This window comes from Anolis sagrei, chromosome 3 (genome assembly GCF_037176765.1).
Source record: "Anolis sagrei isolate rAnoSag1 chromosome 3, rAnoSag1.mat, whole genome shotgun sequence".
Lineage (NCBI taxonomy): Eukaryota > Metazoa > Chordata > Lepidosauria > Squamata > Dactyloidae > Anolis > Anolis sagrei.
Window position 1 is genome coordinate 82,030,905 of NC_090023.1, and position 27,807 is coordinate 82,058,711.

Sequence of the window (27,807 nt, forward strand, 5' to 3'; positions counted from 1 at the left end):
CAAGGTATAAATGGAATAATTCCACAATTAACATTTACCATTCTAGGAATAATATTTCTTTTAATCATGTTTACCTAATCATATGGTCTCATCTTTACATCAACCATCTGTCCAAATTTTGTGCAATTTATTTCCTTAATTTCCTTTGATCATTTGAGAAAAATTCCTGGTAAGTATTATGCCTAAATAAGTAACAGAATTTGGGTAAAATGTAAATACTGAAGTTCATCTTGTCTCCCACTTGGATAATTGAATTCCCAGATTTTCTTTTAATATAAAACTTATCAACTGCATCAAAACTGGGATCTACTCAGACTTTGAAATGCACAATACATGATTAGCTACAAAAATTCTACACAGACTAACTAAAATCCAATGATGCTGGATTTTGTCTAACAGCTAAGGGTTCTAAGCACAAACGGAATATTAAAGGAAAAGACACACCTTTCTACAAATAATTTTTTTGATTTACCTAACTTTTTCTTTTCCTTTTGTTGAGCTGGAATGTTTTTTTATCAGCATCAATGGAGAAACACATGTGTCAGGTCGAAGCAGTGTTTCTGCTGTGAATAATGTAATAAATCTTGAGCTGTGGGAAAATATACGTTTTGTCAGGTTGTGGGGCCTCTCAGAATAAACACAACTCACAATGTTCAAGAAACACTGGATACTTTTTATTCTTGGCCACCAAGAATAAAACAGCAAGATGGTTCTAACGCACAATTGTAATGGTGGGTTTTTATAGTCCCTTTCACACCAGCCCCACTCCCCTCATTCTACTTTTGATTCTCCTCTTCTGGTTCTCAAAACACCAGCCAGATCAGATGGCCTTATCAACTCGAGTTGTCTCTCCCTCTCTTCTCCAGCATTCCATCATGTCAGAATGACTGATGCAGCCTGTTCTCCAAGGCCGGCATTTGATATCCTGACAATTTTAGTCTAGGTGGTCCTAATCTATCTGACTGCCTAGAACAGGCCAGCAGCTCTCTCTCTCCCCCCTCACCTCTCAATCCCTAGTTGAGTATTTCTGAAGAGAAAAACAGAGAAAAAGAAATAAAGATTAGATGACCTCACAGATATCCCCAGCATGTTAAAAAGCATGGCTCTATAAGTCTGTCAGCAAAATTAAAATCACAGGAAAAGTAGAGGGTGGTGGAAGAAAGAAAGAAAAAGATCCCTGGATGATCTTGGGGGTTTTAAAGTAGTCTTTAAAAAGTTCAAAAATATTTTTGTTCAGCTGTGGTTGTTTCATTTCCACCAACAGTTTTGGCATACTGAAAAAATAAATGTATTTTATCTGGAAAATAGAATTTTTGTTTCAAAACCACTTTATGTCAAAAAAGGAGAAAATGTGTCAAAACATGTGTTAATACAGGCATTTCTCAATTAATAAAGTAGACGGGCTTAATTTTTTAAACAGAAAATTGGATATCAGAGAGAAAAAACAATATGGAAAGAAAAGGGAAATATACAGTAGTTCCTTCCTTATATATAATAGCAGAGTGGGGAAGATTATAACACATGCTTTATTCCATATTAACATTTAAAAGTTTGTTTCATTTGTCTTTCAAATCTCTTTTGGGACCCAATTAGTTTAAAGGTCATGTAGGAAAAGCTGCTTTACAGTTTTCTGCTTCGAATGTAGATTAGCAGGGTACACTGCTTACATTAACTTATTTTTAAATATTAGTGGCACTGAGGCCTCTTTTATCAGTCTCATAAAAGTGTATGGTGATTATAATCTATTATTCTAGCAACATTCTTCTGTGCTAAAATATTCTTCCAGTATAAATCATTCATATTTGGTCACTCTATGTTGTAATTCATCTGAAAAGGGTGTTTTAGGAGACTCTAGGCCAGAGGTACTCAAACTGTGTTCCTCCAGATGTTTTGGACTCCAGCTCTCACAATTCTTAACAGCTGGTGAGCTGGCTGGGATTTCTGGGAGCTGTAGTCCAAAACACCTGGAGGAGCACAAATTGAGAACCACTGCCCTAGACTAATGGCCACTGTATTAGAGTCTAGGCATTTGTATAATCTGTGCACCCGTACTGCACAACTGGTTCTGATATGTTATATTGTCTCTATGTTTTTGTGTTTAATATTTCTTACCACCTCTTCACACAGGTGATTTTTGCCATTTTGCAGCTTTGCTACCCACACTTTCCTCCCCATTTCCTCATGTGATGGAGAAAAATGTGATGGGGCAACACTGATTGCTGCCCTTTCTGCCATTTGATGGGGGAGGAAAAGTGTGCCAATGCACCCTGACCTGCTCTCTCCTTGTAATGAGGGGAGGAGGGAGGGTGCACAGGGCACCACAAACTGCCCCACATGCTTTCCTTTTGCCAGCAATTGCTGGCACAATGGCATGGCCGAAAAGGTCTGTGTGAAGAGGTCCTTGGTCTCATTTAATATGCACAGTTACTTTGCTACAGTTATTTTATTTATGCTTTTATTTATTTTGATTTTGTTTTCATTTTGCTTTACTGTATCCATTGTAACAGATCTTGAAAGGAGAACTGGAAATCAAGACACAGAATATGGATAAATTGAAGTCACTCAGCCAAGACCTCCTTTCAGCTGTAAAAAGCAAAACACTCTCCCAGAAGCTTGAAGGATGGCTAGAAAATGTGGCTCAGCGCTGGGAAACTTTGGCAGAGAAACTGGAGAGCAGTTCTAAGCAGGTTTGTCATAACCATTTACCCTGTCAACAGATGACAGTCAAATCATATGCCTGTAAAATGATTGAAGTGTAAATGATGCAGTTTCAAGTCTTTTTCAATCTGTTTTTCTTAAAGACATAGCATTCTTCTCTAGGCTAGAGCGTGAGTGAACTGAAATTGGTCATGTTGTAGCTTATAGTGTTCTCTATTTTGCATCTCCAATCTTTCAGGTACAGTGTGTAGTACTCTAAATATCTTTACCATTAATCCAAGTGAAGTTATTTTGTTTGTTTGTTTTTCTGACATAGAAGAGTGACAAAGTTTGTGTAAATTGACAGCAGGGGATTCATCTACAGTCTACTGTAGAAGACAGTCTAACACCACTTTAATTGTCATTGGTCAATGCCATTGGTCATGAGAGTTGTACAAGGTCTTAGCCTTCTCTGCCCAAGTGTGCTAGTGCCTGACCAAACTACACATCCCAGTATTCCATATAATTTTACAATGGAATTTAAAGTGGTGTTAAACTGCATTAATTTTACAGTGTTTATTGTGATATTTGTTTTTGGCATGAATGTGTACACAAATGTTTCTTGTTAAAGGAACTAATGAAGAGGTGAAGTTTGTGATCTGAAGTGTTCATTCTAAGGGTTATGAAAACAGTTGTATCTTTCATCACGCAGTAAAAGTTACTTACTTAAAGGAAAAATGTAGCATAATTGAAAGACAGAAAGTCTAGAAGGCACATTAGCAGTGTGAAACAGGGGAAAGCTTTATTTGTGCCAGTGGCATTCAGAAATATTTGCTGGCTCTGTGCCACCAGTTTTCCAACTACTTGGCTATCTAGGTGAGAGGCAGGTTTATACTGTTGCCTGCCCTGTAGTGAAGGTGCATATGCACTGTAAAATTAAAGCAATTTGACTCAACTTTAACTGTCATGGAGCAATGTAGGAAATAATGGCAATTGTAGTTTTGCAATGTCTGCCTCACAAAACTACAAATCTCAGGATCCAATAGCATTAAGCCATTAAATTTAAAGAGGTGTCAAATTTCATTTAGTTCTACAGTGTAGATGTACCCTAAAGAATCCTTTCTAGAATGCCTGAGTGGAGGTCCTCCTCTCAATGGTGGTAGTCTCCTACAATCACTTCCTCTTTCATAATCACAGATAACTGCACAAATATTAACTTATGATGTATGTAATACAGCAGCCAGAGTTCCAGCCATGTTCATAAACAAGGAAAAAGACTCATGAAATGGATGTGTCTTGGAAAGAAACAAGCAGGTACTGTTTAGGGAATTCTCTTTAGCTGAGGGCTGGAGGGAGATGTGTGGAAGTGAAACAGGTAGCAACTACTCACTACCCTGGGCTCTCCTCCTTGGCATAAGAATAGGACAAAAGACTGCATATCCCTGCATAACAATGTAATTTGAAGTGAGAAGAGGCATGCAGGAAAGATGTGTTTGCCTTTAAAATCTGAAAGAGTTGCAGAATATCGAGCATTTCATAATGTTCCTTTTGAGATTGCAATTCTCAGAATCCCTGGGCATAGAACTGAAAAAAGAAGAAAAGGATTTAAAAAATCATGGAAAGTGAGATGTTACTATATTGTCTGAATGTGTACTCAGATTATCAGTCAATCCACCAACTGCTTCCATTTTCTGAGAAGGTGCAGTTCCCTCCCTCCTGACCTTCAGGATGAAAGTTAAATTCTGGTTGTGGAACCAAGCGTTTGCACAGTGATTCCCAGTGCAACAATGAATAGCTGGTCCCAGTTAGGGGACACACACACAAACACAAATCTGTCCTTAAACACTTTACTACTGTTATATTACAACTTTTACGGATAACTTTTCTTATCCTTAATATTGCTATATGATACATGCACCTTACTCACTAGCTCTATCCTCTATTGTTGTGGCACCACCCTCCCACCCCCGATGAGAAACTGAATTTTACCATTGGTTGTTGGCCCTGACATTTTGTTTTATATATTATTTAATGTTGTCTTTATTCTGTTATATTGCTTCTGTTATTAGTTTGTTGATGTAATTTTAATGTGTTATGTTTTAACTGTACTTTTGAGCTTGGCCCCATGTAAGTCACCCCAAGTCCCTTCAGGGAAATGGAGGTGAGATATAAATATAAAGTTATTATTGTTGTTGTTGTTGTTGTTGTTGTTGTTATTCAGTGCAATAATATATGCAATGCAAATGACAATTGGAATGGCTCCTGGCATTTGTTTTTGGACTGCGTGATTTTAAGTAATGTGATGTGTTTTAATTATGTGAATTTAAAGTAATTTTTGTTTTATTTTTATGTGTACACAAGGCATTGAATTGTGTCTTTGTTGTGAGTCACCCTGAATCCCTTTTGGGGTGAGAAGGGTGAGATATAAATGTGGTAAATATGATATAAATAAATAAAGGGGAATATGAGAGGAGGAGGGCAGATTTTCTACTGACTTGCTCTCAGCAGCAGCTATGACTAGTACAAACAGCTATCATTATTAATGGGAGAGGGGAAAAAAGGGCAAGAGAAAAGAAGCAGGAGGAAGGAATGTTATCTTTTCACTTATAGTTTGTGATCCACCCATTTAGATATTCTTTCAAAATATGGATAGTCCATTGAAAGTCCAAGAGTGGCTTCAGATCAAAGAACAATTATTGTGCAATTCTAAAATGTTCAATAATAATAAAAATAATAATAATGCCAACAACAACAACAATAACAGCACTTTATTTATATTCCGCCCTTCTCACCCCGAAGGGAACTCGGGGTGAATCACAGTACACATACACGGCGAACATTAAATGCTGTTTGTATAGACAGTACACAGATAGAACAGAAGGGGGTATGTTGTTTCGATGCCATGGACGGTTGGGCTCGAGTCCACAGGGGGTGCTGTCACTCCATCCTCTATGACGAAGAGCCGTCAAGACTTTCTCATTCCAGCATTTTCTGATCTTCTTTTCTTTATGGCCTTGTAAAACACCTCCCCCGCTTTTAGCGGTACCTATTTTCTCAAATTACTGCTAAAGCTGTTTTCAAACTGCTTAGGTAAACAGTGAGCAGGGCTGATGGTTGGCCCCTCACACCGACCTGGGGCTTCGAACTTGCAACCTTTCGGTTGATAGATCTTATAGTTGCTGATGATTTACCAGGTGCGCTAAACCTCTGGCCCACTATTGACAAATGATCAAGATTGATTTATTTTGCACTTCGATGGTCAAGAAGTTGAGGAACAAAAAAACTTGATTCAAAAGTGACCAAAATATTTGGGAATAATCCCCACTGAATGCAACATAATTTATTTATATCATGCATAGGACTTCATCATTTATTATTCTGTTCTAAATTGTGCAGTTGCACAGCTTGTGATTGGATTTCATAATTAAATCATATTTGTAAAGTGCAGTAATGAACTGGTACACCTGTACTCAACAACTCCTCTGCTTCTAGCCAAACACTGAATCTTTCATTCAGTCTTCTTTAATATTCCTTCTAATTTAGCTGGCATTTACTGACTTCATTGGGAGGTGGACTAATGAACATGATATAAATGAAAGGGAGGGAATCATGGTTGCAGTGGGCAGTTAGTAATCAATTTGGCAAAATGTAGTGAAAGTGGTCATTTCCACTTCACAGGGGATGCAATTATAAGAAATGAGTAATAATTGTTATCCAGTTTGTTAAATTTAGAACCAATTCTGTGGTTTTCACTGAGATAAATGCCCTCTTAGTTTTTCCCCCAAACCATATCTGTATAGTATAGTACAAAGAAAACTGTAATAGCTATTGCAGCACAATCTTAAATATGTACATCCAGGAGTAAATCCCATTGAGTTTAGTGTGGATGACTGCCCTGTACACTGATGCATTTGTTTTGTGACTTTAAGTCACTTTTGACTTATGATGACCCTGAAATGAGCCTGTCTTGAAGTTTCCTTTGACCGATTTGTTCAGAGGGGGTTGCCTTTGCCTTTCTCTGAGGTTGAAAAAATGTGATTTACATAGAATTACCCTGTGGGTGTCCATGGCTGAGTGGAGATTTCAGTCCTGGCCTGTAGTGTCATAGTTCCAACACTCAAACTGAAACTACTACACTGTGCTGGCTCAAACACAAGAAGCTTCCATTCTTGGAGCTGAAACTTTCTGAAATACCCATATTTACTTGAGTCTAATGAGCCATCGAATCTAATGCACAGCTCAATTTTCAAAACTCAGAAACCCAAAGAAGTATTTATCATATTAAGCAAATCTAATGCACACCCTAATTTTGGGAAGGTATCTTAGTAAAAAAAAGTGAGTATTAGAATTGAGTAAATATGGTATTTCCACAGCTGAACATTTAGCGAGGGAAACAGCAATGTTATGTATTGCCATCAAACTTATTAAATTCTCCTTCTTATTTAATAGTACTAAGATTATTGCTCAGCAGTTATGAACAACTGAAAATGGGATTGCCATCTCTGATACAAGCCCAATAAATAACCAATTTCTCAAAAACTAATATTTCTGCCCTATCTGCCTCCTAGGATTAGGATTCAAGGGAGCTGACATCAAACTATACCCAAGCCAATACCCTAGAAGACTGGAGCAAATTTCAAAATGATCTTAAAAGATTAGAGAGATGGGCCAGAATTAACAAAATGAAGTTCAACAGTGACAAATGCAATATACTCAACTTAGGCAGAAAAAATGAAATGCAGACATACACAATGGGGGAGGCCTGACTCAACAGCAGTACATGTAAAAAAGATCTGAGTTCTAATGTGAGTTGAGTCATGGGTGATTTACCAATTTATATACTTTTCATAAATGATTTATGTTCTCAACCACCTTCTGTCTCAGTAATATCTTTTACTAAGAAGGCAAATGACATATTGATATTAATAGTTGAGTTTTCTTTTTAGCCAGCAAAAAGAGAAATGTAATCTAGCATACATTTCTCTTTATGTTGGCTAAATTATCTTTTTACTGTTCTGGAATATAAATACATTATTTCCACAGTATACTTTGTACTGCTGACACTTCCTGTATGTGTTGACTGGACCCCCTCGATGGACTTTCACCTTGTTGTGGTGAGGGGGCTTGCATGTTCCAATGAACCTGTGGGCACAACGACTGGAGTCATGCACTCCCAGGAGTGGCCATGGGGGAGGTTCCAGACCAAGCACAGTCCGAAGACCCAAAGACGTCAACGGCAGAGCAGGCGGAGGATAACATGGTACATGTTACAATGGTTGTGAAGGCGGAAGAAGGCTACAACAGATTGAGAAGCCATGGTCATTGTGTTAAACTACACCACCAGTGGAACCTCACTCTGTGAAGACTGTGTGTTGATCAGTTGTGCACTGACCTCCACACATTAAAAATACTTACACACAGGTGTCCTCCAAAGGGGTTCCACAGCCACCTACGGATCCACAAGAATACTGGATATTATGGAGTCTTTTTTAAACCATATTCAGTGTACAGAATTCACAATCATGTGATCATTTTACACAGACACAGGTTGAGCAGTTATCTTCTCCTCTAATTATTGATAATAAAATAGAGAAAAGACATTTCAGAAAACGAGGGGTGTGGTTTTGAAATACTTGGGGAAAGCCCTCCAGAAGTCTAATAAACTTGTGGCCACTACTTTGAATTTTGAAGAAATCTTTGTGAGGCATTTGGAGGTTGATATACAATGGCCACTGCTTTAAAAACTTACAGGTGATTGTAGACAAGATACCTATGAAAAATGATTTCATGCCTAAATTGACTTAAAATAATCACTATGTTTCCTAACACCTTTGGAGAGAAGAAGCAGGATATAAATAAAGTATTATTATTATTATTATTTGCCCTTTCTAATATAAAGTTAGAATAAGACTAAAGAGATCAGGGAAAACACATACCAGTTAGATATTATCTCACTAACATTCCTAGCAAATATGCAGTGGAAGTGAAGAACAGATTGAAGGACTAGATTTAGTAACTAGAGTGCCAGAAGAACTATGGATAGATGTCCACGACATTTTTCAGGAGGTGGCAACAAATTAAGTCCCAAAGAAAAAGAAAACCAAGAAGGCAAAATGGTTGTCTGCTGAGACACTGGAAGTAGCCCAAGAAAGGAAGCAAGCAAAAGGAAACAGTGATAAGGGGAGATATACCCAATTAAATGTGCAATTCCAGAGGTTAGCCAGAAGAGATAAGAACCATTTTTAAACAAGCAATGCATGGAAGTGGAAGAAGACAACAGAATAGGAAGGGCAAGAGACCACTTCCAGAAAATTAGAAACATTGGAGGTAAATTTCAGGCAACAATTAGCACGATAAGAAACAAATATGGCAGGGACCTAACAAAAGCTGAAGAGATCAAGAGAAGATGGCGAGACTATACAGAAGATCTGTATAGGAAGGATAATAATATCGAGGATAGTTTTGATGGTGTGGTGAATGAATTAGAACCAGACATCCTGAGGAGTGAGGTTGAATGGCCTTAAGAAGCATTGCTAACAACAAGGCAGCAAAATCTTGAAAGTTCCCTTGAAGCACCATTAGAAGCACCATTAAAGCCTTAGCAGACCGTGCAAAAAGAATCTGTGAACCCCCACCTCCTCCAAGATGAACTGAACCACCTCAACTGGGCTCTACAGGCCAATGGATATTCTACCTCAGACATCAGAAGAGCTGCAAGACCAAGAACAAGCCACGAGAGTCAAGATGAAGATCCACCCAGAGGAAAAGTGTTCCTGCCATACATCAAGGGAACCACTGACCGCATAGGGAAGCTGATGAGGAAACACAACATACAAACAATCTACAAACCCACCAAGAAAATCCAACAAATGCTACGTTCAGCAAAGGACAAGAGGGATCCTCTCACCTCTGCAGGAGTCTACCGTATACCATGCAGCTGTGGACAAGTCTACATAGGGACCACCAAACGCAGCGCCCAAACAAGAATCCAGGAACATGAAAGGCACTGCAGACTACTCCAACCAGAGAAATCAGCCATAGCAGAGCACCTAATGAACCAACCTGGACACAGCATTTTATTTGAGAACACAAAAATGCTGGACCACTCTCACAACCACCATGTCAGACTACACAGAGAAGCCATTGAAATCCACAAACATGTGGACAATTTCAACAGAAAGGAAGAAACCATGAAAATGAACAAAATCTGGCTACCAGTATTAAAAAAATTCTAAAATTGCAACAGCAAAAACAGCAGAGAGAAAAACAGGCAGGGACATCTAATCACCTTTCAAGAAGAGTTTGCTCCAGGCACAGTCAGCCCATTGTATGCTAATCAAGGTGGTCAGTTGAAAGATTCACACCTAGCCCAACTTACAAAAGCCCTTTGTCTCACCCTGGTCATTCCACAGATATATAAACCCCCTTTTTCCCCAGTTCCAGCAGACCTCACCTCTGAGGATGCTTGCCATAGATGCAGGCGAAACGTCAGGAGAAATGCCTCTAGAACATGGCCATATAGCCCGAAAAAAACCCACAAGAACTGAGTGATTCCAGCCATGAAAGCCTTCAACAATACAATTGTTAAATATATTGTAAAACGTTTTGTAGCAAATAGGGGTTTTTTTGATGTATTAGTTTTTTAATTTTTTGCTGTATTTTTTACTGTATTACACAGGGAGAAAGATGGCATAAAGAGTAAATAAATAAATATTATAATAAGCTAGCTCAGAAGCTGTACAACAAAATGAGAGTTGTGAGGAATATTTTAGATATATCATATTTCAGGGCTTTAAAATGTATTCAGTCACCCCAGCTGCCCCTTATTTCGGCAGTGAAGTGGGACACTTCTCCTGGCTGATATGATGAGGCCCTTTATCTTATTATTAGAATTTATTATTATTGTCATTGTCGTCGTCATCATCATCATCATCATCATCATCATCATCATCATCATCATCATCTGTTCTGAGACCACAAAAGCATGAGGGTTGTAGAAAGAGTATTTCTATGCTCTTCTTTTGAAGCTTATCTCATTTGCTTTGTTCTTGAAGGAAATGAAGAAATGTGCTCTCTTCTTGAAGGAAAAAAGAAAAAAAACTATAGCATGAAGACTGCTATTTTCCTTTGACTTGCATAAATAGTAAATTCATTTTTAAAACAAAGGAGCAAAGGTCATTTTAAAACACACATACAATAAATTAATTGCTTGTGAATATGTGACAGGATCTTCTTCAGCCAGATATCCGAATAATATGACACTTCTCTACAACCTGTGAAGTAAAGAATCTCTCTGTGTGTGTGTTCATTGTATACAGTACTTTATTTCACCAAATGGAACATCAGAGTTTTCTGTTTTTTGGTTGACTTGAAATACCCCAAAAACAATCTATTTAGGTTAGAGCCTGATTTTGAAATTGACTTTTTCGTATGTCTTATTCATCTAGCAAGAGTCTGATAAAACAATTTGGCTTCAGTTCAATTTAGTGTTGTTTTGTTCTGAAGGTCAACCTGCGAACAAGCAAGAACAGTTTCTCATTATTTTCTATTGGCACTCCAAACAGTCTTTATTGAAGTCTTTCAAGCAATGTGTGACCTCTGTTCAATACTTTTCACAGATTTCACAGGCTGTTGCTACCAGTCAGACATCACTAACACAGACAACAGTAATGGAAACTGTAACTATGGTGACTACAAGAGAAAAAATCCTGGTTAAGCATGCTAAAGAGGAGCTCCCGCCACCTCCACCCCAGAAGAAGAGGCAAATTGTTGTGGATTCAGAAATCAGGAAAAGGTGAGATCAAGAAAAAAGGAACTTTTTTCCTTAAAAAATTGTAATAAAAACCATTGTAGATTTTCTATGCATTGAAAAAAACAAACAAGATATAAACAATCCACTAGGGCATGATAATCTAATTCTCAACCTGGGGTCCCCAGATGTTTTTGGCCTACAACTCCCAGAAATCCTAACAGCTGATAAACTGGCTGAGATTTCTGGGAGTTGTAGGCCAAAAACATCTGGGGACCCCAGGTTGAGAACCACCAATCTAAAACATGAGTAAACATTAAGACATATACCCCAAACAGCAATTCAAAATACACTACATTAAAATGGTGAACACAGGTGTTCATTTAAAATGCATCATAGGAGCCATATAGTACAAATGGATTAGCCAGTTTTCCAATGAATTGAAATATTCTAATCCTCCTCCTCTCCATAAGCTAAAGTGCATAAGTGCGTTTTCAAGTTTCTTAAAGGAGAGGAGGGTGGGGGCAATTTTTATTTCTTTAGGGAGGGCATTCCAGAGACAGGGAGAGATCACAGAGAAGGCCCTCTCTCTCATTCCCACCAGATGTACTTGAGACAGGGGTGAGACCAAGAGCAGGGCCTCCTCTGACAGCAGTGCATGAGATGGCCTATACGGGCACATGTGATTGGACAAATAGCCTGGACCCAAACTTTTAGGGCTTTATAGGTAACAACCAGCACTTTGTATTTAGCCCGGAAGCAGACTGGCAGCCAGTTAGTGCACAACCTTTAGTTGTGCAAAGGTGCTCCTGGGGTTCCGGGGTCAGCAATGATCCCAGGATTACTCCTAGACTATGAATCTTCAAGGGGAGTGTGACCCCATCCAGCCCGGTTGAAATCCCATACCCTGATCTGCCTTACGACTGACCAGGAGTAATTCTTCTTGTCTGGTTTTAGTTTCACCTTGTTGGCCTTCTTCCAGTCTATCTCTGATGACAGGCACCAGTTCAGGACTGGAATGACATCCTTGGTATTTCATGGAAAGGAGTAATAGAGTTGAGTGTCATCTGCATTAATTTGTCACCAAACTCCAAAACTCCAGATGATATCTCCCAGCGGTTTCATGTAAATATTAAACAACATAGGAGACAGAATTGAACTCTGAGGGACCCCACAGGCCACCATCCAAGGAGTCATTTAGGAGTCCCCCAGATCCACCATCTGGGTCCACCCCTCCAAGAAGGACTGGAGTCATTGCAAAACAGTTCTCCCAAGGCCCATTCCAGAGAGGCAGCCCAGAAAGATACCATGGTTGATTGTATTGAAAGCCACCGAGAGATCCAAGAGAACCAGCAGGGACACACTTCCCCTGTCTAGATCTCTTTGTAGCTCATCCACCAAGGTGGCCAGTGCAGTTTCAATTCTATAATCAGGCCTGAAACCATATTAAAATGGATCCAGATAATCTTACCTTTAAGCATCACACAGGCATCATGGGAATCAATTGTATACTTTATATATTTGAGAACTTATTTAAGTTTATAAAGGATGAAGGATGTGTGAGTGAAATAACAAAAATAAGCCAATGGGATTTTTTCTGTATTTTGATTCCAATGAAAATGAACATGTTGAAATGATAACTGGGATTTTGTAATCATAAGACAAGATGACCCTCCAGATATTTCTGAAATACAGCTGCCATTATATCTCTTTGTTCTGGTTAGATCTACTAGGAATTGCACTTCAGAAGCATCTGCAGGACCATTAAATCCCACATTTCATAACCAACACATAAGAGTGTTATCACATGAGAAAGGGAAATTGCAAATACTTCAGGGCAACAGCATATTTACCTTGGAATTTTCACATGATATCACATTATTCCCACCATTCCTCCAATGACAACCAGCCTGGAAAATGTTTCTTTTACAAACATAAATAATCCATGAATGATTCCTTTTTAAAAAAGAAATAGCTTCCACTGGAAGAGCAGCAGAAAAGGAGGAATGTTGTATAATAACTTCAAAGCAGGGATGCTGTTGTCCTGCTGATTTGCCTGCGTTGTGTGATAAGCTCAAATGTTCCTTCCAGTTACTTTTGAGGGTTTTCATTCTTTTAATATTGGATTTCTCCCAACACTTCTTTCAAACAAATGTTACAAAGGGTCAGTAATACCTTGTCAAATTAGGTAATTCCTGGGATGACAAGGTGAAAGGCAATAGGTGTTACATCATTGTTCTCTGCTGAAGTGAAGAACATCTCAGTAAGCTAACTTTGATTTAAAATGTGGAGGGGGCAAAAAATAAGAGAACAGAAGACAGTATGTATCTTTCCTTTAGAAAGATTAATGAGTTTTTCCTGAATGAAAGGAAAAAATAGCAGTGTAGAACACGTGCCAAACTGACCCAGAGTGAAATTACTATGTTAGACAATAATACAATATATTTGAAAATTTATATTCACAATATGCCAGTCATGGTAGTTCAGAAATGTTGTATGACAGAGAAAAGGTTTTTAGAGAAGCTTATCTTGCATGAGCTCACAGCAGGCTGTGTTTGAATCCTAGTACTGGAACAATTAGAGCAATTAGACTTCTCTGTTGGCATCCTGTTTATTAAAGCCAAATACTATGATCTACTGTGTCAATTTTGTTATGCAGTTTCACAACTAGTAAAGCTAATATGGTTTTGCTTTTCTTAAGCTCTTTTTACTGTAACTTGCAGTACAAAATATCCATAATTTACAAGGCTTTGCACAGCAATACTACTTATATCCAAGGGCCTGTCTTTTGCTACAAAAGGCTTCCACAGCTAAGAGCAGCTCTGGACATGACAGAAAACATCACCAGCTGAATGCAAAGTGAATTTCACATTCTGCTGTCGGTGTTTCTCAGTAATGCATCCACAGCAAAACTTTAATGGAGGAATGTGCTGATTTTGGAAGTGGATAGAGCCTCCCCTGTACAAGTCTATCTTCAAATGTGTTGCAAACAAAACATAGAATGTGTATTAGAGTTTCAAAGAAAGCTACACATCCAAGAGCTGCCATTATTTTCACTTTTGCTTTGAGTTCCATTTGATCCTACTCTCTTCTGGAGGTCCCCAGACAGCAAGTATAGGGAATCTCACTATCTGACAACCAATTTATGTTGTTTTTGTATGCCTAATACATGACAATACTAAGGCACACGTAAATCAGAGTTTTCTTGACAGAATGTTTTCAGACTTTCCCAAGGTTGCCGACTGGGTTTATTTGCCTGAGCTGGAATTTGAACTCTGGTCTCCTAGTGTCTTAGTCCAATACTGAAACCACTACACCATGCTTTCCGAACCAATTTACCTCAGCCCACTCCAAGGAGCATCTTCTGATCTTTCTCTGTGGGCCACTCATGTAAAAAGAACCCCAGAACTGTATCCTGGAAAGAATGGAACCTGTTGTGATATCAGGGATCTCTCTGAACCCTTTAAAAGTCTGGGTCTCTTTTTCTAGTAGTATGAGTTTCTGATAAAAAAAAAGACAATGTGCTCTCTTCAGGCTTGTTATTCTTAATTGCTGCCACACTTCATCTTATGATGGCCATTTTATTAACAACTTTGTTAAGGTCTTCCAACTCAGAACATGGCTTCCCTTATTGAGTCTATCCAATAAAGTTTAGATTTTTTTTCCTACTACTATCTTTAACATTAACAAGCATTATCATATATATTTTTCTCATTAGAGATCTTACCTGAGTGCTAGGAATGAAACTCATTCCTAGGAATGAAACTCATGAGGCAAATCAACTTAAAATCAGTGTGAGATCCTTAGGCTTCAGTGTTACAGGTAGATATAATTTCTGGTTATGTTGTTGCCTGAGGAAGGAATGCCAATGTTAAATCAAAGGCAAACCTGGATTATATCCCTTTCTGTGGGAGATACCTCATTAGAGATCTAATAGAGACTGATCTGGATGAGACCAGACTGCTCAAGTATCAAACATGGCAATACATCACATTTCCATATAGTGCCATAATGCTCCAGTAGTCCTGTTTCCAATGAGTTTTGATGACAAGATCAGTCTCAGTCTTTTTTCATGAAATGTCATTTCCCTATTGGTTCTGACAGACTGTTTTCACACTGTCATTCTGATTTCTTGGTAGCAGCTCCACTCCTGGCTCACACTTTATGTTATTTAAGTATTTAACAATATACAGTACTGAAAAATGCAGAATTGCCATTTGTCCACGTAGGACATTCAGAAAGATGATTCTGTTTCAAAAAATATCCTATCCATACTGCATAGCCATCATATATGCACCATCGTCTTAGGCAATGGACAGTGGACATTTAATCTGTGCAATATTAATTCTTTACAATCTGTAAAGTACTTATGAACAATACATTTTCTGACATTTTAGAAAATATGTTTAGTGCCCCATACTCCTTTGTATAGTATATAAAAGCAGTGGGTACATGTAATATTATCTGCCAATATAAGAATCCCATTTGTCAGAATATTATCTGAGTGGCTAGCTGTGTTTCCTTCTGTGAAAGGAAAGGCACATTAAAGCAGAATAGGTGCTCCATCTAGTGTCTTCATATTTAGTGAATTTCAAGTAAATCTCACCCTCCTTCTAAAAAATATACAGCTGATCCAACAGCAGCCAAGCTCAAATATTAAGACAAATGTCAAAGATTTATTTAGGTTGTATTGAATTCTTGCAGTTAAACTGTCATTAAAATTCTATAATAACATTTCCCCTCTTCTACTAGTACCATTTGGCTCAAAATAAAACAATAAACAGTAGCAGACTGCCAAGTACTGACAGTTTGGGCTGGGCACAGTCCAGTAGAAGATTATAACCACTGACAACCATATCCAAGCATCAAAGCTGTAAAATTTAGTAATATTTAGAAATTGATTCCCTAACATAGTAATATTTTTTTCCAGGGCCATAGACTGTGATTTCCTTCTATGATGTATAGCTTTAAGTCTTTTCCAGTTTTGGCCCTCACCCTGGTGGAGGTTTTCTCTTTTGTGAAATAGAGGGGTGGGCCTGCACAAACATATTTTTCAGAGGATTATCCCTAGAAGGCTATAGCAGAAAAAGAGAAAGATACATACATGTAGATAAGAAATAGAAAATGTAAGGAAAAGGAGAAAATAAAAACTGTAAAGAGACAACTGATGAGTAAAATAACACACCATTCACACTTGATACTTTTGTGCTAAGGAATGCAGGTGTAAGCTTCACCCAGACTGAGACCACTGGTTCATCTAATTCAGTTTTGTCAACTTAGCTTTAGCTCTCCTGGGTTTCATGCAGAAGTTTTTTCTCGTCTCATCTAAAAATCCCTGATATTCCCTCGTGGTCTCCAATTGAAATACTACCTAGGCTGATCCCTGTTTAACTTTCCAAATCAGACAAGATGAGGTATGTTAAAATGGTAGTTTTAGGTTGAAAAGCATTCCAAATTCAGCAATATTTATATAGAAATAATTCCACTTGAATCTTGTATTTAGTTGAAAACTGCCAACCAACAAGAGCAAGGAAGTGAAGCAAATCTGCTGTATTAAAGTATTTATAGCATTTGGAGCTATTTAACTTATATATACCAATCTATAAATTGATAAATTTTAGTCATAAAATTGATCTAACAATCCTGGGTCACTTTATTCACAGGTCAATGAAATTATTCTATAGTTAACTTCTCTTTAAAAACACATCAAGATAATAACAATGGAGAATTCAATTTTGGCACATGATTCTCAGTTAAAAGTAACATAACAGCCTGTTGCTAATTATTTTCATTTGAAAGTATGAACTAGATTATTCATATCATTTTTCATTCTTCTGCTAAGTTGTTCAACATTAAGTGCATTGTCATAATTTCCATACTATTTTCCCCAGCAACCTTTGAAAACTGCCCAGAAGAGCATTTCTTATTTTGCTAGATATCTGCAAATGTAGTTTTAGAGGTAGAAAAACAAGTTCAACTATACTACTAATATGATATTGCATAATGAATTATACTGGAACAATACAATATTGATTAACATTCTGCATATCTAATCCACAAAGCCCCAAAATTATCCATTTTATTTGATTCAGTGAGAAATGTTTTCATGGAAAACCACTTATTCCATGCATGGAGGTATACTTGACACTGCCCAGGTAAATCCATTATTTATATCAATCACTCTATTTATATAAAAAATTCCCTTAAACCGTAGAATTTATATTAGGTTCATAAAGCCACCTGAACTTCCCTACCTCAGACTGCCTCTCATGTTTTGATGTTTTAATGTTATTGCTTTAATGTTTATTGGTTTGCTTTATGAGTTTTATTGTTGTATTTGTTATGCTGAGGGCCTTGGCCTTTGTAAGCCGCACCAAGTCCTTCGGGAGATGTTAGTGGGGTACAAGTAAAGATAATAATAATAATAATAATAATAATAATAATAATAATAATAATAATTTTCCTGGCATTTTTAACCTCAGGAATCTTACATCCGTTTCTTTAGCGTCTCCTGATTTGTTTCCTTTCCTTCCTTGCATCAAGGATTTTAGCACCTTAGACATTTGAATCCTATTTTCATCCTTTGGGATGAAAAAAACTCAATATTCTCCTCCAAACAAAGAAAAAAAAAGAAAGCACCAGAAGTTGACCTGGAACCACCACTTCCAGGCTGACATTCTGAATTGCTGTGTGTGACCCCAGGAGCCACAAACTTGGTCTCCAAACCATCTGCAGTAACCCATGTATGATAGAGAACTTCTTTGTAGCATTGTTTTAATAGCTTTTTCACTTTTAATTGCTACTTCTGTTTAAAACCTATATTCCTTAGAACTTGTTAAAACTATAAACTACATTTCCCCCCATTTGATTCTAGGTTTGATGCCGATACAACAGAACTTCACAGCTGGATGACACGCTCAGAAGCAGTACTCCAGAGTCCTGACTTTGCAATATACAGAAAAGAAGGGAACTTGTCAGACCTCAGAGAAAGAGTCAATGTAGGCAAATACTTATAAACTCACTCATTTCCATTTTATTCCTAGAACAACTTGCTCTGGCATCTGAATTATTCAAGCATAAGCAGTATTTCGTTATACTTGTTAGACAATATTCAGTTTGTGGTGGAAGAATCCTTAAGGGATTCACAGGACTTAATGGGCTGTCACCCTATCCTAAATACCAATACTGTAGCAAATATAGGCATGTAAAAGTGAATGTCATCAATAATTTATAACTCAGTATGTGCTTGCCATTGTGTTAGATACTTTCAGTGCTCAAAAGAGGGAAAAAAAACATTTTAGAAACTGAGTTTTCAACAGTTTTGCTCTTAAATTGAAATCCCAGATGAACAAGAGATATATCTAACAGTAACTGATAGCCATGGAAGTTAAATAGAAGTCACAATTTCACAGGCCACAAACCTTTGAATCCTCAAATGATGGCGATTCATAATGCGAATACCCATTATCTCTGTGTGACCATATTTAGAAACAAAGTTTGGATGACAAAACTTTATTTTTACTTCCATTCCACATCCTTCATTTGAATAGAAACTGAGGTGAGATGTACAATCTGCCCACTGTAGCCACAGATTTTGCACCCATAGATTCCATTATCTACAACTTGAAAATATTCAGACAAAATTCCCATACTTAATTTTAATGTTACAGTTTTATATAAGGGGCACCATTTTACTACCCCATTGTATATAATGGAACTGGAGCATCCACAGATTTTGCTATTCATGGACAATCTGGAAGCCAAACTCTAGCAGATACCAAGTGTGCAGTATCTTAAATCAAAAAGCACTTTTGTCATTTTTTCTTTAAATAACTACTTGCCTCTGAGAAAAAAAGCTATGAGGCAAGAGTAACCATGGAGAAAGTGATGGTCAGAGTCTTGATTAAAAGAGAACATAGTCAGAAATCATGCCGGGCCGAACTTGTGGTAAAGGTGGTGGTTAGTCATTTAACCAATGTGGGAGAATAAAAGCAATTTTGGGATGCTTTTTGCCTCGTGTTTAAACTTCAGTAAACATAAATACACACAATGTAGTAGTCCTTTTTGCTCAAAATTTTGCTCAGAATGTGCGACTTCAGCAGAAACAACTTTGTCAACACAGCTCTGCTAGGGAGCTGTTTCTGGCCAGTGAAACAGCAGTGGCACTCCAATGTTCTAACAGCCCATTCATCCATCTGGACTCCAAAACTGCTTCTGTTCACTCTTGTGCTGTATCTGGGGCAGATTTTGGAGCTGGATATTCCAGATTGTATTGTCTGGCATAGATGGAGTCTCAGGAGTTCTCTCTTCTTGAAGACAAAGGAAGTAGCTGGTGGTTCCTTGTCTATCTGGTCTGGAGGCTTCTTGCTTTACCACCTCCTGCTAGACATACTGGTTACCACTAACACACAGCAGTTAGTTATTCCCAGTTCAGTGAACACATAATAAATACCAGCACTGAAGAGGAAAAGTCACCATAGCAGGTTTATACCATGAGCTAGAAGTAATTTGCTCATTGGCTTGCATTATAGGTTCTGCCCTTGCTTATCTTCAGGATTGTATCATTCCGATACTTATGACTAATGTATCAATGTAATGTATAAATAGACATATAGCTTTTGATTTTTAAAATACATGTGTGCAAATCATGAGGGCTAGGTAATTGTTTGGGAAGTTGTAAGTTATTTTGAAACTCTTTCATATAAAATATACTATTGTTGCTATTATATTCCAGGCCATAGAGCGAGAAAAGCCTGAGAAGCACCGGAAACTCCAAGACGCTTGTAGATCAGCTGAGGCCCTGGTGGAACAGATGGTGAATGGTAATTACATGGTGGTTGATTCAGATAATCTTCTTAGGGATTTTATAAACATAGTTTCATATTATCACATGAATTATATTAGCAGAACACTTTGTGAAATAACAGTACCTTAAAGTTTGCATTTTGGTATGTTATCTTTTAATTAGAATAGGGGACATATTTGAAATTTAGCACTATGCATAGCTAAAGCATAGTGCAAAATCCAATGTTCCCAATAGTACCCAGACTATTAACAAGCTGTTCTTGATCCTCAAATATTCATTCAGTTTGCAGTTTCACTGCAGTGGTTCTCAACCTGGGGTCCCCAGATGTTTTTGGCCTTCAACTCCCAGAAATCCTAAAAGCTGGTAAACTGGCTGGGATTTCTGGGAGTTATAGGCCAAAAATATCTGGGGACCACAAGTTGAGAACCACTGGTATACTGTTTCCATAACATGATAATCTTTTTCAAATTTTCAATTTTCACCACTTTTACTGCTATGTTTGTTATACTGGTCCGTGTAATGAACTCATACCTTTGCTTCGTAGGTCGCAGCCTGGAAGTCAGTGAGCTGGCCTCCATGTTGGGAAGGCAGCTCAGGATGGCTGACATGTTGGTGTAGGCAGAGAGGCAAGGGGAGGAGTCAGCTAACTCCTGATTGGTTCAGACCCCAAGGGGTGGAGTGGAAGGAGAGTGTAAAAAGAGGCTGTCATTTCTGACAGGAGAGGGAGAGAAGGATTTGATCTGAGAGAGAAGGATTTGATCTAGCAGAGGGAAGATTAGGATTTCAGACAGGGAGAAGAGAGTTTCTTAGTGAGCTAGGAATTAGACTGTTAGGGAATAATAAAGAGCAAGGGCTTTGGTGTAGTTTGACTAGGGCAGTCAAAGTGAAGACTTGTTTACTCGTATTAGGACAGAATACAAGTGGGTTTGTTTCCCTACAGTTTAGAGTAGTCCAGGGAAAATCTAGATACTCTAGGAAGGCAGCCGGGGGCGGCTGGTCAAAGACTCGCACTGTTACATGTTACAGGATAGTGTGAGGAAAGTAGCTCACATTAAGGAAAAGTTACTCCTTCTAAAGGAACCATTTGCTTGAAACAAACTACACGTTGTACCTCTCAGTAATGAGTTGTCTGCTTCAAATATTTCAATAAACCTGTTCTCTAGTTTACTGTTAATCTGCCTCAGCCTTGTTTTATCAGATATAGTTAGATCCAGTTAGCCTCCACATCTCCATAGTTCAGTCACAGGAAAGGGAGCCAAAAGGAAGGATTGGTGTATAGGGACATTTTACCTCAAGTACAACGACAAGACAATTCCTCAAACTGTAATTTGGGGTGGTGGCAGCAAACCTACCATTACATACACATCGTTCTCTCTCATCACCTGTTATTCCCTATTACAGTCCACATGTTCAATCAAGCTTTTTCTTGAAGTTTCCTGCATTCTTGCTTGATATTTCTATATCCATTCTATCTGCCTCTATTATTACTAAGCGCTTTTACACCCCATCATCTCTTATGTGCATTTCGCTAGTCATTCATTGTAAAATACCCTCACATAGTATTTCAAGACTCTTCCGTTTGCTTAGATTACTTTCGTTATTCTGTCCTTTCTTTAGTTTTAGACAGTAACTATTATGGGTATATATATGTGTGTAGAGACCTGGCTGTTGGACCAAGCCTTTGGAGAAGTGCAATGAGGCAATAATAGAATGGTGTCCTGAGATGGTTTTTAAGCAACTGATTTTAAAGTGGATATAAGTTATTTTAATGTTTGTATATATTTTTGGTTTTATGCCTCAGCATTGAATGTTTGCCGTATATATGTTGTGCTCCGCTCTGAGTCCCCTGCAGCATGGGAAGGGTGGAATATAAATGTGTGTGTGTGTCCTTTGCAGTCAGTAGAATATAAAGGAATCATACATATGTATAAGATTGCAGGCCAAAAGTTCCTTGTCAATCTGCTCAGTTTTAAGAAGATTAATGGATAATATAATAACTTCAGATTGTAGTTTGTAGCATTTTTAAAAAAATACTGGTATATTTTTTTTGATGCAGGCCAATAGGAGCATAGTGTCTAGATCTAAGGAAGTAATGCTACCCTCTATTCTGCTTTGGTTAGACCACATCTGGAATATTGTGTCCAATTCTGGGCACCACAATTCAAGAGAGATATTGACAAGCTGGAATGTGTCCAGAGGAGGGCGACTAAAATGATCAAGGGTCTGGAGAACAAGCCCTATGAGGAGCGGCTTAGGGAACTGGGCATGTTTAGCCTGAAGAAGAGAAGGCTGAGAGGAGATATGATAGCCATGTGTAGTTCTTACTTTGAAAGTAGTGGTTCTACTCCAGGAGCTTTGTTTTTGCACCAAAAACTTTATTAAGTGGGTGAAGGATGATGTTAAGTTGGTGGACTGAAGACTACAGTAAAATGTAGTAACACAATGTCCCTCATGAAAAGAGATTTCTTTTTGCAGTTTTAATAAACTTTTGCCATTTTTATGAAAAAAAAAACCAATTAGGAAATTACAGTTATACCCCAGGAACAAAAGTCATAATTTATTGCAACTCTAGCTGGCTACGGAGAGGCAAATCTCTCTGATGCTGAGCAGTGCACTGCATTCTGGGAAATGTAGTTTAGAGCAGGGTCTTTTGAATTCTCTAACATAGGGCTCCTCCTTTCCCAAACTACATTTCCCAGAATTCTGTGCTATTCCCAGAAAACACTGCTCCCTTTTTTTCCCCACTCCTAATGCTGAGACTCCATTAATGTACAAAGTGAAGGCAAGGCACTAAAGCAGCCTTTTTGGCTTTGCTTTGTTTTGCTCCTTTGCACTGAATATGAAACTGGCTTTGGGAGCGTTCCGAGATGTACAAAACTAAAACAAAAAGTATGGGGTAAGTTTTGATTCTTATTTTTTTTGGCTCGGGCCATACCCACATGTAAAGATGTGTTTATTATAAAGTGTTATTTATAATGTGTTTAGACTATATTTATAATGTTTATTATAAAGTGTTATTTATAATGTGTTTAAAACTGCATTTATGTATTACATTTGTTGCCAGGGCCTAGCTGTGAGGGATAGGTTGCCATGGTGACAAGACAAGGCAGCAGAGGAGGTGGGCGGAGCTAAAGGAGTAAAAGGTTTGAAAGTGGCAGTTAAGCTCCAGTCCGGTGGAGGAGACCCGGAGAAGAGCAGAGCCAGTTAAGGGCTCTGGGAAATAGCAGAGTCAAGAAAGGACTCTGGGGAAAGTAGTTTAGTCCGGTGGAAGAGACCCGGGGAAGAGGAGAGCCAGTTAGGGCTCTGTTGTGAAGCTGTGAGAATTCAGCAGTTCTTAGAATTTGTGAATATTTCTTCAGCAAGAGAGCTGAAGGTGTTACCTTGTTAGATTGCTTAGGTTAAAGAATCTAACAGAGGGGGTTTTAAGGATCGCCAGTAAGGAAAGACTGGTGATCAGTGGTTTGTTCCGAGTATAGGGCAAACAGTGTGGACATTCACAATAAGGGACTCTGAAATAGTATAAGGACTTCACTAAAGAAGGAGTTTGTAGATTTGTAACATTCAGAAGCCTGAAAGTATCTCAAACCAGCCATTTTGTAACATCAAGCCTTGTGCCAAGTTCAAATTCTCAAAACTGCAACAATTACGTTCTGTTAACAATAAAACTTGTTCTCTTTGTGTTTCAAACCTGCCTCCTCCATTGCTTTTATGCTTGGTGCATTCCACACTACCAAAATCACCTCACAACACAACTAAGGATAAACAGAGACATAATCCAGCGTCTCTAAACATATTGGTGGCAGCTTAATTGATATTAAAGAAGCTTCCTCACATAATTTTGGTGGCATCTAGTGAGATTAGCGCTGCTTCTTTACATTTTTGGTTGACAAGCGGTGGGATTAACGCTTCGTTACACCACATATTACCTCATTAGTAAAAATTTAATGAATTTGATCCAATTTCCTAGAACTAATGAAAAATGCACACCCTAATTGTCAGTATGCAAAGGGATCTTGTAGTACTTTAAAGACTGAGACCCCATAAGTAGTTATCATTTATTATAGTTTTGATATTATTTGAAATTGCAGCAACTACAAAAAGCATGGTAGCAATGCACACTGACATGGATTACAAGGGTTACAGCACATAACAAAAAGTCACAGAAAAGTCTGAGGTATTTTAATGCACTGTAGCCAATCTCAATATTCCAAAACAGAGGAAGAAGTTGGCTCTTCAGAATTTGAAGTGCATTGTAGAGGTCTGCTCCTGATGAAGCACATGATAGAATCCAGAACATGATAGAAAACTGATAAATGCCCCAAGGGTGGTTAGTTAATTGAACCCACCCCCCAGGGATGTAAAATACATCCACTGCTGTCACTTTCCTTCCCCCTACTCCCCATGCATCTGGAGTACTTATACACATCTTCCCTGGAAAGGAGTGGGGAATAGGATGGAACAATTTAAGGCCACGTATCTTGGTTAACATATTGATCTTTTTGTCCTCAACCAGTTGCAGACTTGTGAGTCTAATCACTGGTTCCTTCCAAACCAGTTCCAAACAGCTGTAAATTAAACAGTATAGAAGAGCCTGATGATATGAAGTTGGCAGCATAAGCTTTCATAGACTCAAGTTGAGTCAATGCTACCTAGTCAACTGGGGGTCAGTTTAGAGCAGAAATGCTCTGGACTGTCTTTCAAGGTAGCCACATCCTGAATCCTCGATGGTAGCAGCTCAGTGTCTAAACAGTTTAGCCAGGTTGAGAACTGCATCATCTAGCTACCCATTTTTCTGTTGCAGTTCCCATGTGGCCAAAGAGCTCCATGTGAGCTTCTGGCTGTTACAGGTGCCCTGTGCAGACATCAGTATGTTCCCATGTGACCAGGACAAAGTAGAGCAATCTCTCCACCTTCTTCCTAGTTACATGGGCACCTCTGCTGATGTCATAATGGGGTGACCACCTGGAAGTAGTGATCACAGTGACACAGGTATGATCTGTCTGTTTCCCATCTGGACAGCAAACCACATCTGGATCAGATCAGATCCTGCTGTCCACATTATTTTGAAGTTGTGAGATTATTTCAGAATTTCATTCAAATGCCCGAACATCTTCCAAGTTCTTATAATGTGGGACTAAACTTAGCTAACCTGGTTTAAATTATGATACTTACCAGAAGTGGAGAAATGTCAAGGGGGCAATCAGGAGCAAAATCAGAGTGAGTCTGTGTCATTATGCCTCCCTAGGTCTACTTTTTCAGGTGCATGGAGTGCCTAAGGGGTGCTCATAGCTAGTTTATTACACTGTATTTCTGGGTAACATTACACTACATTTCAGTAGTTCTCTCTGCCATTCATATGACTATCTACTCATCTTGCCTTCAGGCAACATCTTCCATTCTGCCTTCGTGCCTCAGTAATGTTGCTAATATTGAACTTGTAGCCTCATCACTATCCCAAAACTTTGGCATTTCAGTTGCTATTCACTCATACATCTGGTCAGAGATGTCTGTTCTTAGGTATTTCACTCCATGCAATTGAGGAAATAGACAATGTACAACAGCTTATGCTACCAACTTCATTCTTTCAGTTAGTCTTTAAGGCACTACAAGATCCCATTTTGTATAAATGCATAACACAAGATGAGGATGAAATTGGTGTCATGATTCATTGTTATAATTCATTTTTTTGTAAATCTAAAGTTAAAATGTATTTTTCTTCATTGAATCGATATCTAACGGTAAACATATTTTATAACACACAGAAAAGCCAGTACAGTGTAGTGGCTTGAATGTTGGATAGAACACTGGAGACCAGTGTTCAAATATCCACTTGGTGTGTAGCCTTGGACAAGTCACATTTTCTCAGTCTCAGAGGATGCCAAAGGCAATCTGAACAAATCTTGCCAAGAAAACCCCTTGCTAGGTTTTTCTTAGAGTCACCATAAGTCAGAAATTTTAGTATGTACACAATAACAAATACTTACCATTGAGTGACAATTCTGCAGACACTACATGTAAGGTGATGAACAATTAAAGTAATTTTAGTACAATTTGTTATTCACACTACACAGGTAATAAAATTAATGAAGGCACTTCAGGTACTGATCTCTGTGTTCTTTGGGGACAATGTATTTATTCACTGACAATATAAGAGGTTGTTCTGAATATAAAATGTGAAGCTATTTGTGAGCCATTAACCTTGAAATTACAATACATTACTACAGAATGAGAATTGTATTATTCATTACTCCTAGTGTTGATGGCAAGAATCATACTTTTCCTTAATGCTGATGATAACACCTTTCCCAAGCCTTATTATCAGGAAGGACTAGTGGTGAATAGAAAGCAATATGGACCTCTGTTATATTATGTAATACCAGTTGCAATAAACCATGAAATTACACCATTGTGCTGAGGGAAATTAGCTTAAATAAGACACTTGCGCATTGAGATATTTAAACAACTGTTACACACATTATGGCTAGAGAGTTGGCTTATGCAATGCACTTAAAAGTAATTCACCCTGTATTCAGTGGGACTTACTCTTGTGTTGTGGATTGTATCCTTAATGTTATTTGCAGAAGAGAGATGTGAGAAGGTTGAAGCTTCACAAGGGAAAACAAAAAAAATTATTTAGAAGACAGTGATTAAGCTTTCAATGTATTTGAAAAACAATACAGGAAAGCCAAGGATCATGCTTACAAGTGACAGTCTTGACTTAACAGAGCTTGGGAAAGTTTTTTTTTTTGTACTATAGTTCCCAGCTGACATGCAAGGTGGGAGTTCTGCTAGCTATACATTTTTAAAAAGTAACTTTGTCAAGCTCTGCTTCAAGTTCAATGAACCAAGCACTCTTTTGCAGATTCTGTTTTGATAGTCAGTTGATTTCTTTCTGTCTTCTTTCTTTCTAAAATAATAACTGTATGTCTTTTAAAAAATGTTTTATGTTATCACTGAGCATGCTGACATTTTTGGAAACACACTTCTAGGATTCCTCTTCTCTAAATTGCCATCCATGCTCTTAATGACTAGATTTAATTGATGCTTGCAGAACGTTGTTGTTGTTGTACTAGTGCTTACTCTGTGATATGTTGTTGACATTCCTCTTCAGCTCTGGCGTCCTGTGATCTGGAGCAGCTTGTGAAAGCTCTTTGTTCTGTGTGCTTCCTGCTCAGTGTCCTTTCTCTGACCCTTTTTTGTTTGTCATTTGTGAGCATGGAAATTAACAAAACGCATCTCAATTATCTGGGTACTTGAGTGTAAGAATTTATAAATGAAAAGATATAATACATGTAATGCTTGGATATTAGGCATAATTTTTCTACTAAATTTTCTACTAAAGACATTATTTTACATTTTTAGTCTAGAGGAGAGGGGAAAAATCCCTTTTCATATGGAACTTTCCATTTCACCCAATTGATTTCATTAGTCCTACATTATCTTTTTAAACTTCATTTTTCAGTGACAATAATACTTTTCTAGACTTTTACAGGGCATTAAAATCTTCTCTCCACTAATACACAACATCTGTAAGTTCAGGATCATTTAGCTGGTGATAAATCATCAGCTGATTTTGTGAAAGATCTGATAGAGAAATAGGTTGTTTAATCCCATC

The 27,807-nt window shown here is 38.0% G+C and overlaps 1 protein-coding gene across 15 annotated transcripts in view; it reads left to right on the plus strand.

The window, feature by feature from the left end:
* Positions 1-27,807, plus strand: part of DMD (dystrophin) — a 1,568,405-nt gene that overhangs the window by 636,641 nt on the left and 903,957 nt on the right. For all 15 annotated transcript variants that reach the window (XM_067466757.1, XM_067466754.1, XM_060770144.2 and 12 more), the window contains 4 exons: positions 2,508-2,687; positions 11,256-11,431; positions 18,261-18,384; positions 20,121-20,208. In XM_067466757.1, coding sequence (XP_067322858.1) covers positions 2,508-2,687; positions 11,256-11,431; positions 18,261-18,384; positions 20,121-20,208 — 568 coding nt within the window. The remainder of the gene's footprint in view (positions 1-2,507; positions 2,688-11,255; positions 11,432-18,260; positions 18,385-20,120; positions 20,209-27,807) is intronic.